This window comes from Ruditapes philippinarum, unplaced genomic scaffold, assembly GCF_026571515.1.
Source record: "Ruditapes philippinarum isolate M1 unplaced genomic scaffold, ASM2657151v2 ctg2443_1_1_1_1, whole genome shotgun sequence".
Lineage (NCBI taxonomy): Eukaryota > Metazoa > Mollusca > Bivalvia > Venerida > Veneridae > Ruditapes > Ruditapes philippinarum.
Window position 1 is genome coordinate 1 of NW_026863266.1, and position 16,964 is coordinate 16,964.

The window sequence follows — 16,964 nt, forward strand, 5'->3', positions numbered from 1 at the left end:
GAAAAAATATAACAACATTATGAACGTAGTCAACGAAGACTCGTTTACGGCTGTTGACATCAATTCGTCGTCTGAAAAATATAAATGGCCTTATTCAAACTTGGTTATTCATCGTCTAAAGACGACAATGATGGGACAGGGAAGGAAAATAAGGGCCATGAAGAGAACAAAAAAGAAACGAAAACGGGGATATTGTTCCAAAAATGGCTAGAAGAATTTGAGTGGTTAAAATACTACGAAGCGTTCGTCTTCTATGCTAATAGAACATCTAATTTTGTGACTGGTTGTAAAACAATTCGGGTGATGTCTATTAAAAGTCATGAAAAAAGTTCTCTTTATACTTCCTGTGTTAAAAAACTAGAGGTGCGCGGTTTAACCGGTAAACCACGGTCTGAGACATCTGCCGTACGTACCGCCTTACAGACCTGGAAAACCGGTACTTTTAGCTTTAATTTAAAGCAATTGTAAAATGTACTAAATGAAATCATTTTCTGTTGTATATAAAAATATTTTTTTGAATTAACCTTTTTTTGTATATAACTTTCGCCTACTTTTATCATTCCCAGAAACAGTAGTTATAAGCAAAAATTGTGTGCTTTATCATTTACCCAATGTAAGACAGAATTGTCGAATTGCTTAATCATGTGAAAGAAGCAAGAACCTTTGCCTTAGGGCTGTAACGTACATCCAAACTCTTGGTACATCGCGAATGTGTTATGAATTTGGGACGCGAATATTCACGTCCATTTGTATCGCCAGATTCGCAATTTTTTTTGTAATTATAACTGAAAGAGAAATTCTTATATAGGTCTTGCTTTAATCCTATATTATTAAGCTATAAAATATATCTTTTTAAGATAATCAGCGTATTTTCATAGCGTATCCGAAACGTGTTGTATATCCGAAAGTAAACATCTACGGTAAAGCTAGCAACAAGAAGTTTCACTTTAACTTCAACACAAGAAAAATTACCGATAATGAAATAATTATAATAGTATTAATGTTTATTAATTTTTGCCACCGTTATTTTATAAAGAGCAACGAATATCTAATTCTATAAAAATTCATTAATTGAAAAAAAGTATTAATACGATGACGCTAAACACGATATGGTAAGTAATGGTAGCTAATTTGTAACAAACACTTTACTTTATAAAATGTCAGTGTAAGAAATTAGGATTTTGAATAGACTAGGCTCGGCTTAGGACAACCAGATTGGAATAATTCCACTAGCACCAAAAGACATTTCACTCAGCTATGATTCATTTGTTTCAAAACAGTTTGTTTATATTGCCTCTGAAAAATAAGTAGCCTGATCGGGCTTGTTACTGTGAAAAGTTTGTAGCCCAAGGAGAAATTTAGAAGTTCTCGGGCTATAGGAACTTTTGCTAATTTCGAACACTGTAAATGACAGTAGGTCTTAGATACTATCTAGCCAGTTATAATTTTGAAACGGCTCTTGTTTTCTTGTTATTGAGAATTTTCATACAAACATATCTTCATGTGTAACCTTTACACCGATCTTTTTTTGTAACATTATAGATAGTTTTGGAACATTGAACTAATATTTAATTCATCCAGGGCATTTACTGGTGTGATTGCAAACCGACTTTGCTGTTTTTTATTGCTCCTTCTTTAGGCCCCTTTTATCGTGAATCGTAATCGCCCTGTTTATACCCTGACAATACACCAGCCCTACTCGTTGACTTAACTTTCTACCGTTACCAAAGATCACTACCTCTAAAGTGTAATATCTTAAAGATTTGACCCGTGCCGAGTTGATATAGGGCAGAGTTCACCCTTTACCAAATCCTAGACCTGTTAAAATGTGTAATTTATGGCAAAATTTACCGTTGTTGATGTAGCTTTTTGAAGAGAAAGTTACTTAATACTGTAATTTATTGGGCATGTACAAAATAATGCTGGTCAATATCTTTCAAGTTCTTTAACAAATTTCTTTGAGAATAAAACAAAAAAAAATTCTGGTGCCTTTTGGATTTCACCGGCACACTAAAAATATTTTCTTAACAGATAAAAATTTAGCCAAGAACAAGAATTATCTGATAGTTAAAAAATACAATCTATTACACTAAATCGCTGAAATACTAATTACGCTTTACTTCAGATTCTGGGGTAATTAACCAATTTATTTTTTTCGCTACAAACCTCTGTTTGATTTCCCCTCCAATTTTGAGTGTTCAAAAAATTAATTCAACCAATGAAATTGCAGATAAACTTGACGTCATTTCCTTTCATGTATATAGCTTTAGTATCGTATTTAAAATGTTGTTTATTAAATATTATTTTAATTGTATAGTTTAGAAATAAGAAAATCTTTTATTAAATAAGTTTATTTGTTAAATGTCAAATTATATAGTATTATATTGGAAAAAAATCAATTTTGGGGAACTGAATGCTATCCAAACGTTAACGTATTAACTGAGCCGTGATATTACACCACTAAATGTGTTGTGGATAAAACATCACTAAATTTAGCCACCTTATTTCTCAAAAGAAATAGACTTCTCAAACAAGGATAATACAAAGAAACACCAATAGTGAAAATTTCATAGGATGTTATATGACAAAATCAATATTTGTAACAACATTTTTTGAGCAAGAAGACACAAATGTTACGCAATAAACATTTCAGCCAGGAATTATACAAATAAAATAATTATCATAGATTCATGTTGCTGTTTTCTTTCATATATTGATTAAAAACACAAATAAATGCATGTGCATCATTTCATGCAAAAATATTTTTCAAAAATATATGATCGGTCTTACGATAATTTGCATCATTTTAGTCAGATCTGCGTTAGTCCATATATTTTAGTATACTTTGTGAATATATAATTAGAACTAGTTTTTGTGAAAAACATTATTCAAATTGATATATTTCTTTATCGATTCAATAACATGATATTTTTCTGTAAATTTCTTTATTCACAAAAAGATGCTATGGTGTCATTTTAAAACAGAGATGACTTTGATTTTGGTATAGTGAATGATCCGTTGGTATAATTTCATTACTAATCATAACAGGCTTTTCCAGAAAAATCTCCCACTATCATAAATTATGGAAATAATTTATAAAATATATTATGTAAACGTAGTTTCGCTTTACTTTCAAAATTTAGTAACAATTGAAAAAAACTGCATCAAGACTAAACGTTAGCTAGCCAGATTACTAGGAAGATATGATCTACAAATTCGGTATGATATTGGGACCCCAACCCCTTTTTATAGATTTATTTAAGAAATATTATATCCCAAACTGTGATTTTATTGCTCAATAACATCAATGTTTGGAGTTAGGATGCGAGGAATTATATCACGAGGGCGTAGCCCGAGTGATATAATGATGCACATCCGAACTCCAAACAGTGATGTTATCAAGCAATAAAATCACCGATTTGGATAATATTATTTCGATTCTAACACGACATCAACAAATAAATGCTGCCGTACCTGATATTAAGCAAAAATGCGCCTGATTTGTTTCCGTACTTATCTTAAGCGCGTCGGATTCTTTTAGTGGTTACGTCACATGTATAATGATTACGTCACATATCTAAATATAGAACGTCAACTGTGACTCTATTGCATAATAACACACACTTTCGGTTCTTCTACATTCAATAGTGAAAAAGCAGGTCGTGCTAGAATAAACGTTTTATTAAAAGAGGTTTATAATAGAAGGTCTGTAATACAATGAATGATTATGTTGACGATGATTGAAATCAGACAAAACAACAAACCATGAACGAATTATATATGAATGTTGTTGGAAAGTGTGAGATACAAGAGATCTTGATATTTTATATTCAATAATTCAACTTTTCACGAGATCACCTCTTATGGAAACAGCGGCTGATGTTTCGACTGAAGCTGAGGGAAGTGTCTCGAGCGGAATGACCCTCTTTAAATATAGTCTACAGAGAAACAGACTTGTTTACCATTCCTTTTTTAATCAATTAATATTTTGATTATGTAACCTAATTTTTACATAATGTTTATTACTTATTGTTTATATAATAGTACTTTGTGGAAAGTTCTATTTATAGTTAAGTGGAATATATCTGATTCTAGTCATTTCTAATGACTGACTTATTAAAATAAGTTTCTTTTGGTAAAATCTTCATTAAAAAAGTATTTTGGACAAAAATATATTGGATTAAATTTCCTTCAATGATTTTGGAATTATATTTAATTATTCATCGTATGGAGCTATTTCAACTTTTCAACTATTAGAGTAATTCTGGACATCTGAAAGAAATATAATATGTGGATATGAAATCATACACAAGAACCAGAAATGATAATTAAGGACTGTTGATTATTCTTCAAATTTTCAGGTTCTGTCATCATTTTGTAGTTTTGTATACTTTTTCGTATTTGCCATTGTTTTATAATTTGTTACTGGCTATTCTTTCTAGCTGCTACTCTTTTAGACCGTAATATAGTAAAAAGCGTATCAGCAGTTTTAGGGCGCACTTGAAGAAAATGAACTTATTTCAAATGACACATTTTACAGGAAGTAAAATCGTTTACAGCCGCCCTTCAAACGGAAAATTAGAACACTTTTTATATGATTTAACTGGTATGGAAAACATGAGCAACAATTCCTTTTTGCTTTTACATTTGCGTATTGCTCTTTGCGGTTCCAGAAAAGAAACACAAGCATGGTTGCATGACAAGCAAGACCTTTTGAAATGAGGCTACCATTTTATCACCATGTGAATTATAAAAAGAGAAATAGTGAATAATTACATATGTCTTGTTTTCGTTTTTATTCATTTATCTCTTTTAAAGGAAAGTAAAAGAATTTGCATTATATTGATAGCTATTGGGTGTAAGAAAAAAAAATACATGTACTCCAGTACATCAGTATACAGTATACTCCGGCAAATTTCCTTTTTCTTTGAGATGTTAAGCCTACCCTACTTCAGTGAGTGCTATTTTAAGCTTTACTTTTATGTATATTGTACAGTGATACAATCTTACATAGACAATTTTAGCATACAAACAACACTTTCTCTTAAAATATTTTATTTTGAAGTTATCGTAAATGTCACTAAAATTGAAAGTTTTAAAAGGGAGATTTGTTGCACAAATATAGATAAGCTATGGTAGTTGATTTTGGAACAAAGCACAAAACAGCACGTTGTTGGACTTACGTCTTGTTGTCCTGTCACTAATGTTGCAAGCCAAACGGCGCTTTGTCGTGCAGTGTGTTGTTGCGATGTCACATTGTCGCTTGGCTCAAATAGAAGGATTGGCTATTTTTTCTATCAGCCAGTGCGACATACATGTAGCAACAATGCGGCACAAGACTGGATGTTTGGCGTGCTTAGCAAGCGACAGGATGGCAAGACCACAGTGCGACAACGCCCCGTTTGGCGCGTTTCCCTAGCTACAAGACGAAAAGGCGATAACGATATAGGATGTGTTGTCGCTATCAACAACGCAACGTGCACTTTGAACTAAGGATTTTGTAACAAAATGGTAAGGTTGTTAAATGTCATTCACCAAGGCTAGCCTGGTTCCCAGCATCATCATCATCTCAAGTAATTGCATGCATCACTCCGCAAGGAGTATACTCGCAATTGGATGAAAACTGTATATACATACGCAGCAGGCAGGACTGACTGTTTTTCAAAATGAAAATAAAAAGTTCCCCTATTTACAGTTTCTATTAAAAGGGTAAAAACAACTCCGTGACTAGTATTTTAGAGGTTGGCATTAGAAAGCATCCTGGCTTGTCTGGTCACAACGTCTTGCGGCAGCTTGTTCCAAAGTACGATGGTTGCGGGAAAGATACTATTTTGGAAAATGGAGGTGCGTGCTCTGATTTTGCGGAAGCGTTGATTGTGCCCTCTGATAGTCTTAGCATTGATAAGTAGATGATCTGGTATAATATCCACAAGGTTGTGCATTATTTTGAAAAACATGGTTGTTCTGGTGTTGTTGCGCCGGTGTTGGAGGGTGTCCCATTTGAGGTCGGTAAGCATGTCGGTGACGCTGCTTGTTCGCGCGTAGTCTTGTTTCGCGAATCTTGCAGCGCGACGTTGGACCATTTATAGTTGGTTGATGAGACCCTCAGAGTGAGGGGACCAGACAGACGAGGCGTATTCAACAGTAGGTCATATATATGTCTTGAAAGCATTAGAATTGGCGCTTGGAGGGCTAGATCGTATGTTTCGCCTGATGAAGGACATGGTGTAGTTAGCCTTTTGGCGATGTTATCAATATGTCTTTTCCAAGAGAGGTCTGAAGAGATGGTGACTCCAAGATATTTGGCATGATCTGCAGTGTTGAGTTCTTTTCCATAGATGCAATAGGTGTTGGTGATAGGTTTTCTTTTTGTGGAGATGTGGATGACTTCAAATTTGTCGGGATTAAAAGCCATCTGCCAATCATCCTCCCAGGATTGGAGACTATCAAGGTCATGTTGAAGTTGGCGTGAGTCCTCAGGGCTACGGATGATTCTATACAAGAGGTAATTATCGGCGAAGAGTCGAGCCGTGGGTTGGACTTTAGATGGTAAATCATTGATGTAGGCCAAGACAAGAAGAGGGCCAAGGACGCTGCCCTGAGGGACACCAGAGGTGACGGGTGTGGTAGCTGAAAAGGAGCCCTCAAGGACAACCTGTTGTGTGCGCGACGAGAGAAAGTCTTCAATCTAGGAGTGCGTTGTGCCTCTTATTCCATAATGGTCCAGTTTCTGAAGGAGACGTGAGTGTGGAACTTTATCTAATGCTTTTGAGAAGTCAAGCAGAACAGCGTCAATTTGATGGTTGTTATCTATTCCTTTGGCTAAGTCATTGATGGTCATTAGTAGTTAAGTCTTGCAGGCGCGTTTTTTTCTGAACCCATGTTGGTAGTCAGAGAGGATGTTGTGTGAGTCAAGGTGAGACATGAGGTTGCTGAAGATGATGTGTTCCAGCACTTTGCATGAGAGATGGGTCTGTAGTTGGATGGTGTGGAGCAATTTCCCTTTTTGAAGACAGGTGAGACAAGGGCGGTTTTCCGGTCAAGTGGGATCTGACCTTGATCCAGAGACAGCATCTTTTGTGAATACAAAGTGCAGTTGAGTGCATTTTCATAACTACACCGTGCATTACACTTCTCGCTAGTCTGGATTTTATAGTAAGACGGGAACCAGACTACACTTCTCGCATGCCAGTACACGGTAGACAGACGTTTCACTATTGAGACGGTTCACACCCAGACAGTTCACACCAAGACGTTTCACTCCCAAATGGGAGTGAAACGTCTTGAAGACGTTTCACTCCCTTTTTATACCAAAATTGTTTTGATACTTATGATATACTAACATAGACCTAAAATATTGAATTGAATTGAACTAAAATAGACCTTAAATTTAATAAATTAAAAAGGAGGATTTCAATTTTTTGTCAATGGCTTAAAACTCAGTTCTTTAAGTTCTATCATTTCAGTTATCTTATTTTCTTTATTATTTTGAAATAAGGTGTTTTTCTATTATTTGATCCAAATGTGCAATTATCAATGATTATCACATTATTTCATTTAAAGAAAAAATATTTTTGATTTAAATAACACTTTAATATAACTAAGTATTTGATCTTTTGTAAACATGGACTCAATAGGCAATTTTAATTTAAAGCATAACAATCTTGTGACAAGAATTAACTTTGAGTTACATGTTTTTTGTTGTTAATTTTAAACATTTGATCAAAAGTTGTTAAAATATTTTATGCTAGTATAGTGCATTTGCGATATATTTCAAAAAATTTAATGGCAATTGAAATCAGAAACATCTTTAAATAAAATTAGAAGCATTAGGACTTTTTCAATATTTGTCATGTATAATCATTTTTTATGACTAAAATCAATCATTATATAAACAAAACTTATGGAGAAGTTTCTGTGTTTAAATTGGCTGTTGTCATAAAATATTTTAATGGTCTAATAAACAACTGATTAGTAAACTGCTGTGTTTATACAACTGATTTAATAGTGTGTCAAACTGTTAGTTGATTGTCTCAGTGTTTATACAACTAATTAGCCAATGAGATAACATCACAATTACTTAAGTTTTTTTAATGGGTTTAATAAATGGATGAAGAAAATAATTTTAAAAAATAATTTATTTTATAGTTTTTATACACATGTTTTGCATTTCATTGTTTAAGACTTACAAAAAATAATCATTACGTAGTCAATATATTTAATATATCGATATTTTTTATTATTTGAGTGATACATGCATTTATTACTTTACTGGTAATGATTTCAATATATTTAAACTGATACTTATAATATAGATGTTTTTGTTGTTCTTTCTATGTTATTCTATTTTTTATTTACTATAAATAGAATTTTCTCATGTTGTTACACTGATAATAAAAGTGATATTTCAGAAATGTGTCTTTCATTTACACCTCTTATCAATCAACCCATAATTAAATGATACCATTGAATTCAACAAAATGAAACATTAAATTGAATTTCCTTTTAACACTGTTTAATATTAATTAAAATTTGTTAACTTTCCTAGTAAACATCTCTAAAAATTGGGAGTGAAACGTCCATACAATTGACAAAATGGGAGTGAAACGACTAGGTGTGAACCGTCTTGGGAGTGAAACGTCTCAATAGTGAAACGTCTTGGGAGTGAAACGTCTGACATTCCCAGTACACGTGCCGATAGATAAATTTGTTTTATGACATAGCCAAATATTCGTATCACAAAAAAATTGTGATGTCCGTCAAAAAGTAAACAATAATGTCTCGAAATCACCGAGATAATAACAGTGTTAACCAAAATTACAAATTGGTTGTCGTGGGAGGGGGCGGAGTGGGTAAAAGTGCTCTTACCATACAATTTATACAGGTAATGTGCTGCTTTCATGATTAAAATGTACGAAGTTTCGCCGGAAAAGGCGTTTCCTCCTCGAATATTTTCGACCTCCGCCTAATTTAATATGTCAACAGGTCAAGTTTAAAATAAACTAACTGTTAGAAAATATTTAATGTTACTTTGGAATTTACAATATATAAATATGTATTTATATAATTCTAAACTTGCACACATTAGTAATTGCAAAATGATTTCACAACAGGTGTCTTAGGTCAGAGCTGGAATAGACACTGGTAGTGGTATCAAGTAAATGGCCCTTATTTTTATTATACTTTTTGAAAGTAGGGCAATTCAGATGGATTATGTCAGAAATTTTCTTAGTCTACATGAGTTATTTATTGTAAGTGTAAAGTGGATTATAAAATTGAAAGGAATCATAGTACGGCAAAATTTAACTTTATTTTAGTTTTTACCTCAATACTCACTATAGAATTACAGTCAACCCGGCCCCAAGTCAACCCGGCCTCAAAATTGGTCAACCCGGCCCCAAAATTGGTCAATCCGGCCCCACAGTATTTTTATTTGGTCAATTCGGCCCCAAAATTGGTCAACCCGGCCCCAAAATCGGTCATTCCAACCCCAAAATATATATTTTCAAGGAAAACTATTCAGGTCATTTTGTTGTATGATGGAATAAAATTGATTTATTATTAATTGAATATTATTAACTATAGAACAATAGTAAAAAAAACATGAACTGGCATAAAAGTGTCGGTAAATTTAACTGCGCCGATTAAGACATTAATACGCAATAGTGATAATGAATAATTATATAACATCAACAACTATATGTACATCAACATTATTTCAGATGTGATAATCAAACAGTTTAAAGCAATCAATTAACAAAAAAGGTATACAGCTGTGAAAAACAAATCCTTTAAATAAGTTGGTAGTATCTTTCATACATGTCTTTTAATTCGATCACTATTACATATATAAATCCGTGATTCGATGTAAATTAAAGATTGTTTGTGAGTGTTAATGCGATAATTAGGAAGAAATGCATATAGAATTTCGAGTTAAAAGGTTTGTATAAATTAAGTTTCCACCAATCTTTTTTTCAGTTCATTTGAATGTTTTTATTGAATACGTTCATCAGTATAACTAATATTTGTTTAGTCTTTTATTAACTTATTTTAAGTTTTTTCCATATCGATTTATTGCTACTGTGTGTTTAGCCAGGACTACCTTGACTCATATTTCCTAGTTTTATGTAGGTCATGTGAGGGTACTTGCGTACAAATTATCATTTCCTGCTGTATCACTTTTACTGACACTTTGTAATTATGTTGCACTATAGGCTGACACTGTTTTTCTGACACATGGGCATGTTGTGCTACTCAGACATGGGCTTGCCAGTGGAAACATGCATTAAGTACTCTTGCACTTACAGAAGGGTCATCAAATTAATTCTTCCAATTTTTAATTAACAATAACAAATGTCACTCAATCGTATTTTGTTCTTTTATGAACGCCACTTCTGTGATTGTTTACTCAGACATGGGCTTGCCAGCGGAAACATGCATTAAGTACTCTTGCACTTACAGAAGGGTCATCAAATTAATTCTTCCAATTTTTAATTAACAATAACAAATGTCACTCAATCGTATTTTGTTCTTTTATGAACGCCACTTCTGTGATTGTTTACTCAGACATGGGCTTGCCAGCGGAAACATGCATTAAGTACTCTTGCACTTACAGAAGGGTCATCAAATTAATTCTTCCAATTTTTAATTAACAATAACAAACGTCACTCAATCGTATTTTGTTCTTTTATGAACGCCACTTCTGTGATTGTTTACATTAGCGACATCATAAATCAGTAGCATATTGTCGTAAAATATCACCAGTTCACTAAAGAATGAGTAGCAGGTTTTTTCCCTAGTCTGTTTCCATGCCTACTATTCTGCGATGACGTAGTAACAGGGGCAGGCAATCCAGACTAGGTTTTTCCCATGCTGTTTTTATCCCCCGCCAAAAAGGCGGCGGGGGATATAGAAATAGTCTCCGTCCGTCCGTCCGACATTTTTGTCCGGAGCATATCCCTAAAAGTATTTGAGTTATCAACTTGAAACTTCATAGGTGGATAGACCTCATTGAGGAGGAGTGCAGTGCACAAGAATGATAACTCTACCCTGCATAATTTTTGAGTTATTGCCCTTTCTTATTTTTCAAAATTGATTTTTGTCCAGAGCATAACTCCAAAAGCCTATGAGATATCAACATGAAACTTCATAGGTGCATATATCTCACTCAGGAGGTGTGCAGTGCACAAGAATGATAACTCTACCTTTCATAATTTTTGAGTTATTGCCCTTTGTTATTTTTCATACTTAATTTTTCACCTGAGTGGAGCAAAACTCAAAAAGTTTTTGACATATCAACATGAAATGTCATAGTTGGATAGATCTTATTGAGGAGGAATGTTGTGCGCAAGAATGATAACTCTTCCCTATACAATTTTTGAGTTATTGCCCTTTGTTCTTTTTCATGCTATTTTGTCCAGAGCTTATCTCAAAAAGTATTTGAGGTATCAACTTGAAACTTCATAGGTGGATGGATCTCATTGAGGAGGAGTGCATTGCACAAGAATGATAACTCTACCCTGCATTATTTTTGAGTTATTGCCCTTTGTTATTTTTCAAAATTAATTTTTGTCCAGAGCATAACTCAAAAAGCCTTTGAGATATCAAAATGAAACTTCATAGGTGCATAGATCTCACTCAGGAGGTGTGCAGTGCACAAGAATGATAACTCTACCTTTCATAATTTTTGAGTTATTGCCCTTTGTTATTTTTCATACTTAATTTTTCACCCGAGTGGAGCATAACTCAAAAGTGTTTGAGATGTCAACATGAAATGTCATAGGTGGATAGATTTTATTGAGGAGGAATGCTGTGCACAAGAATGATAACTCTTCCCTGTACAATTTTTGAGTTATTGCCCTTTTTTCTTTTTCATACTATTTTGTCCGGAGCTTATCTCAAAAAGTATTTGAGGTATCAACTTGAAACTTCATAGGTGGATGAATCTCATTGAGGAAGAGTGCAGTGCACAAGAACGATAACTCTACCCTGCATAATTGTTTAGTTATTGCCCTTTTTTTATTTTTCAAAATTAATTTTTGTCCAGAGCATAACTCAAAAGGCCTTTGAGATATCATTATGAAACTTCATAGGTGCATAGATCTAACTCAGGAGGTGTGCAGTGCACAAGAATGATAACTCTACCTTTTATAATTTTTGAGTTATTGCCCTTTGTTATTTTTCATATTCAATTTTTTTCTCAAAAAGTATTTGAGGTATCAACTTGAAACTTCATAGGTGGATAGATTTTACTGAGGAGGGATGCAGCACACAAGAATGATAACCTACCCTGCATTATTTTTCAGTTATTGCCCTTTGTTATTTTCAGCCATCAGTATTCACATAGGTTTCAAATCTGTAATCACTATAGCCATCAGTTTTCATTACCAAAAGACCTCTTAAAATGGAATTATTCTGCTCTACTACATATACATTCTTCCAATGAGCAAACACATTCGGCGGGGGATGGCCATGTTGACATGGCTCTTGTTGGAAAATTGCAATATCAGACCGAGGCTGCGAGTTAACATCAATTGTATTAAATCAAGGTATCCCTCTAGTGGGTAATTGAATTATTAGCATTCATTGGACGAAAACAATAATCTATTTTTAAATGAGAATGTTTGTCCTTCGATTTATCTTTTTTTTGAAAGGGGAAATCTTTGCAAAAGGAGAATTTTTGACTGTTTTTGGGGAAAAAAGGTAGTAATTCAGCTTGGGGAAGTAGCCGGATACCGGCTACAGCAAAGAAGGGTAAAAAGGCCCTGACAGGTTATATGGCCCTATATAAACGGCTATTTGTAAATATAACCCAAGCCGTTACGCGAGGTCATTTGCAAACAGCCGTTTATATATGGCCATATAACCTGTCAACAATCTTTATAATGAATTTATTATACAGCAAGCATCATTTTTAGAAAAAAAGTAAGATTTCTTCATGAATTGACAGCAGCCGTGTATATAAAACCATATAAACGTCACGATTATCCAATGAAAAATGACGTTACAAACGTGCAGTATTATAAAAATGATTAAATTGTTTATGTATGGATATCATTTGTGACTTAAAGCAGATGGTTATTCTAAATATGCCAAAATACATATCATTTTCTAAAGCTTGAAAGTTACATTGATAAAGTAACTCAATGTCTGAAAATATTAAAAAAGGAATAATATTATGTCGTTTTCTCGAAGAAAGGTTGTTTGAAATATGTTGCTGTGATTATCATTAAGTGGCACAAACTGTCAATGAACTGGGGCGGATCATTATCAATTAAAATATTGATAACTTGTCAGTTAAAACAACCATTTTCTGTTTTTAAAGATGAATAAGGAGAACATTTTATTTCACAAATCTACACAAACATACATTCAATCTAGCCATTTTGATAATTTATAGTAAGTTTTAAATGATTATTTTGAAGTGTGGTGAATCATCACTAAAGTGGGGGGAGTTGTTATGGGACAAATCATTATCAATTCCATAGGATCATAGGATGAGCATAATGTTACTTTATGATTTTTGTTAATATAAAATTCTTTTATTTCATTTAAATCCAAAAAGGTTGAAAAAGTCGATAAAAAGTGGTTAAATTATTGAATAAAGGATTATCTGACCATTTCCCCAGTTTGTTGACCTGCTTGTTTATGTTGTTGTGTTAGCCTGCTATGGAACAGTTCATATGAAAATTAAGAAATTTGAATTTTCAAAATTCAAAAATTGAGCTACTAACAATATAGGAGCATGGTGACAGGCTCACATTGACTGCACAGAATTTGCAGACTGACTTGGCTCTTTATATTTGAATATGGCAAAACACTTTCCATTCCAGCAGGTGAAAGATTAAATTTTCACATTAAATCTATGCATCCTCGGTAACCCAGGCTATCGTGGGTTCTGGCAATAATTAAATATGGTAGTCCAGGCTATATGTACCATGGTTTCCGACGCTTAATATCATCCATGGATGATTGCAATATTCAAAGCAGTAAAAGTCTATCATCTCTTTGTTAAGTTTTCTGCGAATTCCAGGAGGTTAAGGGGTCATAATTGTTATATGAAAGTTGACAGAACAAAAAAGGACAATAAACTTAAATTTAACAAAGAATAATAAAATAAACTGGCCCTAAAACTTCAGTTTTAGTAGAACATCCTGATCATTCATCCAGATCTAAATAGAGTTTACTTCATAATTATATGCATTTCGGTGCATGCCACTAGGCATATCCCCTCACCCCTGTGGGTTCGAATCCCGACAGGGACTTTGGATTCTTTCATGTGAGGAAGCTATCCAGCTAGCTGACGGAATGTCGGTGGTTCTACTCAGGTGCCCGTTTGTGCCTGAAATAATGCACAGAAGGGCACCTGAGGTCTTCCTCCACCAGTAAAGCTGGAACGTCGCGATATGACCTACAGTGTGTCGATGTGACGTAAAACCCAAAACAAACAAACAAAAAACTAGGCATATCCGCATAATCATATTAATGTGATTGCTGAAAATTAAGTGAAGAATAAGTTTGAGTGCACTTTGTTCCCCTTCGCTTTTTGCATCTTGTTAGCATCTGAACTGGTAGTTTTGACCCCTAAATTTAATAGAGTTGTACTTGTAATAGTTAAGTAAAGCATTGTTAAATTTAATGTTTTTATATTTTCTTTTATCTTATATGTTATTTTTTTTCAGTCATACTTTGTCACTGACTATGATCCAACTATTGAGGACTCGTATGCCAAGCAGTGTGTTATTGATGAGGAGGTGGCAAGACTTGATAGTAAGACAATGTTTATATCTTATAATATGTAAATGATGTTGTAAATGTTTTTAAGAGTGGGACGCTATGAGTAGTTTTGTTAGAATAACCACTTATTCTTTAGAACATGATAAAGGACCTTTCAAACAAACTAAAATTGAATCCTGCAATCACGCATCCTAGAAAAGCCACTGTTTAAGGGAGTTTTTAGAGTAGACAGTTTCTCAAAATCATAATTTATTATTGTCATCTGAGAAATCAGTTTTTTATATGCCCGAAAGAATTTCCGTTAGCAATTTGGTTTCCGGAGCATAACTTAAGTTCCATTTGGCCCACAATATTCAAACTTCATAGGATGATTGTCCATATTGGGTAGAAGACCCCTATTGATTTTGGGGCCACAAGATCAAAGGTCAAGGTCACTATTACCTTAAAACTGAAAACAGTTTCTGGAACATAACTTAAGTTCCATTTGGCCGATAGTGTTCAAACTTCATAGTATGCTTGTCCATATTGGGTAGAAGACCCCTATTGTTTTTGGGGTCACAAGGTCAAAAGTCAAGGTCACTATTACTTTAAAACTGAAAACAGTTTCCGGAGCATAACTTAAGTTCCATCCGGCCCACAATATTCAAACTTCATAGGAGGATTGTTATTTTTTGAAGGAGGTAATACTTTTTTGAATTCCCATGTCTTACAAATGCATTTGGGCATATAATGCTCTGCCTAGCGGTGCTCTTGATTTAACCAGTCAATTGTCCAATATGATTTTAATTGTTTACTGCTTTACATATTGACTGTTCAAGAATTAAAAAAAAAATCTTTCTTTTTTTTTTTAGTTGATTGTCACAATATCTTGCTCTTAGTAGTTTATACAGTGTCTAAGGATAAAATAAATGACTAACACACTAATCTGTTGTGGGGAAATCAATATGTGGTAAAGAAAAAATGACTACATTTTCGTTGTGGGGTTGTCCATATGTTGTAAAGAAAAACACTTTTGTTGTTGGGTAGTCCATTGTAAAGGAAATGACTAACACTTTTGTTTTGGGGCTGTCCATATGGGGGTACAGAATGATGGTGACCATAAATTAATATTCATATATTGTATAGATAATGATAATTGTGTACTTAAGAACAGGGTTATAGTTATGCAGACATAAAGGGTTAAGAATATTTACATCAGCCAATCTTTTTCACTTAGACTTAGGGATACACATGCCAGTTTTGTAAACAATAGACTCACTGTTAAGAATATACATTAATTTACAATTAGAAATAGAATTTGGCTTATTCTCTTTAGGTCCTTTTTTCCTTGTCATGTTTATGTATAAAGATTTAGTCATACTAATTAAGTATAATTTATAAATGAGCCGTGTCACAACAAAACTGACATAATGGGTTTGCGACCAGCATGGATCCGCGCAGTCTGATCAGGATCCATGCTGTTCGCTTACAACTCTATAACAAGTAGAGAAACTGATAGCGAACAGCATGGATCCTGATCAGACTGTGCGGATGCGCAGGCTGATCTGGATCCATGCTGGTCGCAAACCCATTATGTCGGTTTTGTCATGACAAGGCTCAAAAAAAGTTAATGACATAGTACAAATTTACCTGAATTCTTAATCCCTAACAATAGCTTGATTTTCATTAATAGTTGTACAAATTTTAATTATTTTTAATCATTTTAAAATATCTGAATAGGTATAAGGCACCTTTCTTTTCATGCGTAAACATCTGCAGAAGCCCTAGGACTTACTAAATCTCTTTCCGTGCAAGATGAGGCCTTTAAAGCATCCTTGTGCTTCTTCAGAATTAATGCATGAATAAAGGAGCATTTATATTCTTTTATAAACTTTTATTACAATGTTGCTTATGCTTGATTAAGATGAAATATTGGTACATATTTATAGCCTTGTGGCATAATTAACTGAATCTATATATTCTAAATTTTGAATCAGATTTTTTGATTTTTAGCTCACCTGTCTAAAAGTGACATGTTGAGCTTTTGTGATTGCTTTTCGTCCGGCATCCGTCCGTTGTCTGTCTGTAAACTTTTACCTAAAATGTTCTAAGCCAATTTCATCCAAACTAAACAGAAATTTGATGGTCACCTTTAAAAATTAATAAATTCCTTACAAAACTCTGGTTGCCATGTCAACTGAAAGAAATACTTCTTATAAAAATCTGAAAGAGCTAGAGCTTACATATTT

At 33.6% G+C, this 16,964-nt stretch overlaps 1 protein-coding gene across 1 annotated transcript in view; it reads left to right on the top strand.

Moving 5' to 3' along the window:
• Positions 1-8,726: 8,726 nt before the first annotated feature.
• LOC132721652 (ras-related protein R-Ras2-like) overlaps positions 8,727-16,964 on the top strand; it is a 37,322-nt gene continuing 29,084 nt past the window's right edge. The window contains exons 1-2 of the mRNA XM_060705981.1: positions 8,727-8,884; positions 14,682-14,769. Coding sequence (XP_060561964.1) covers positions 8,777-8,884; positions 14,682-14,769 — 196 coding nt within the window. The 5' untranslated portion in view covers positions 8,727-8,776. The remainder of the gene's footprint in view (positions 8,885-14,681; positions 14,770-16,964) is intronic.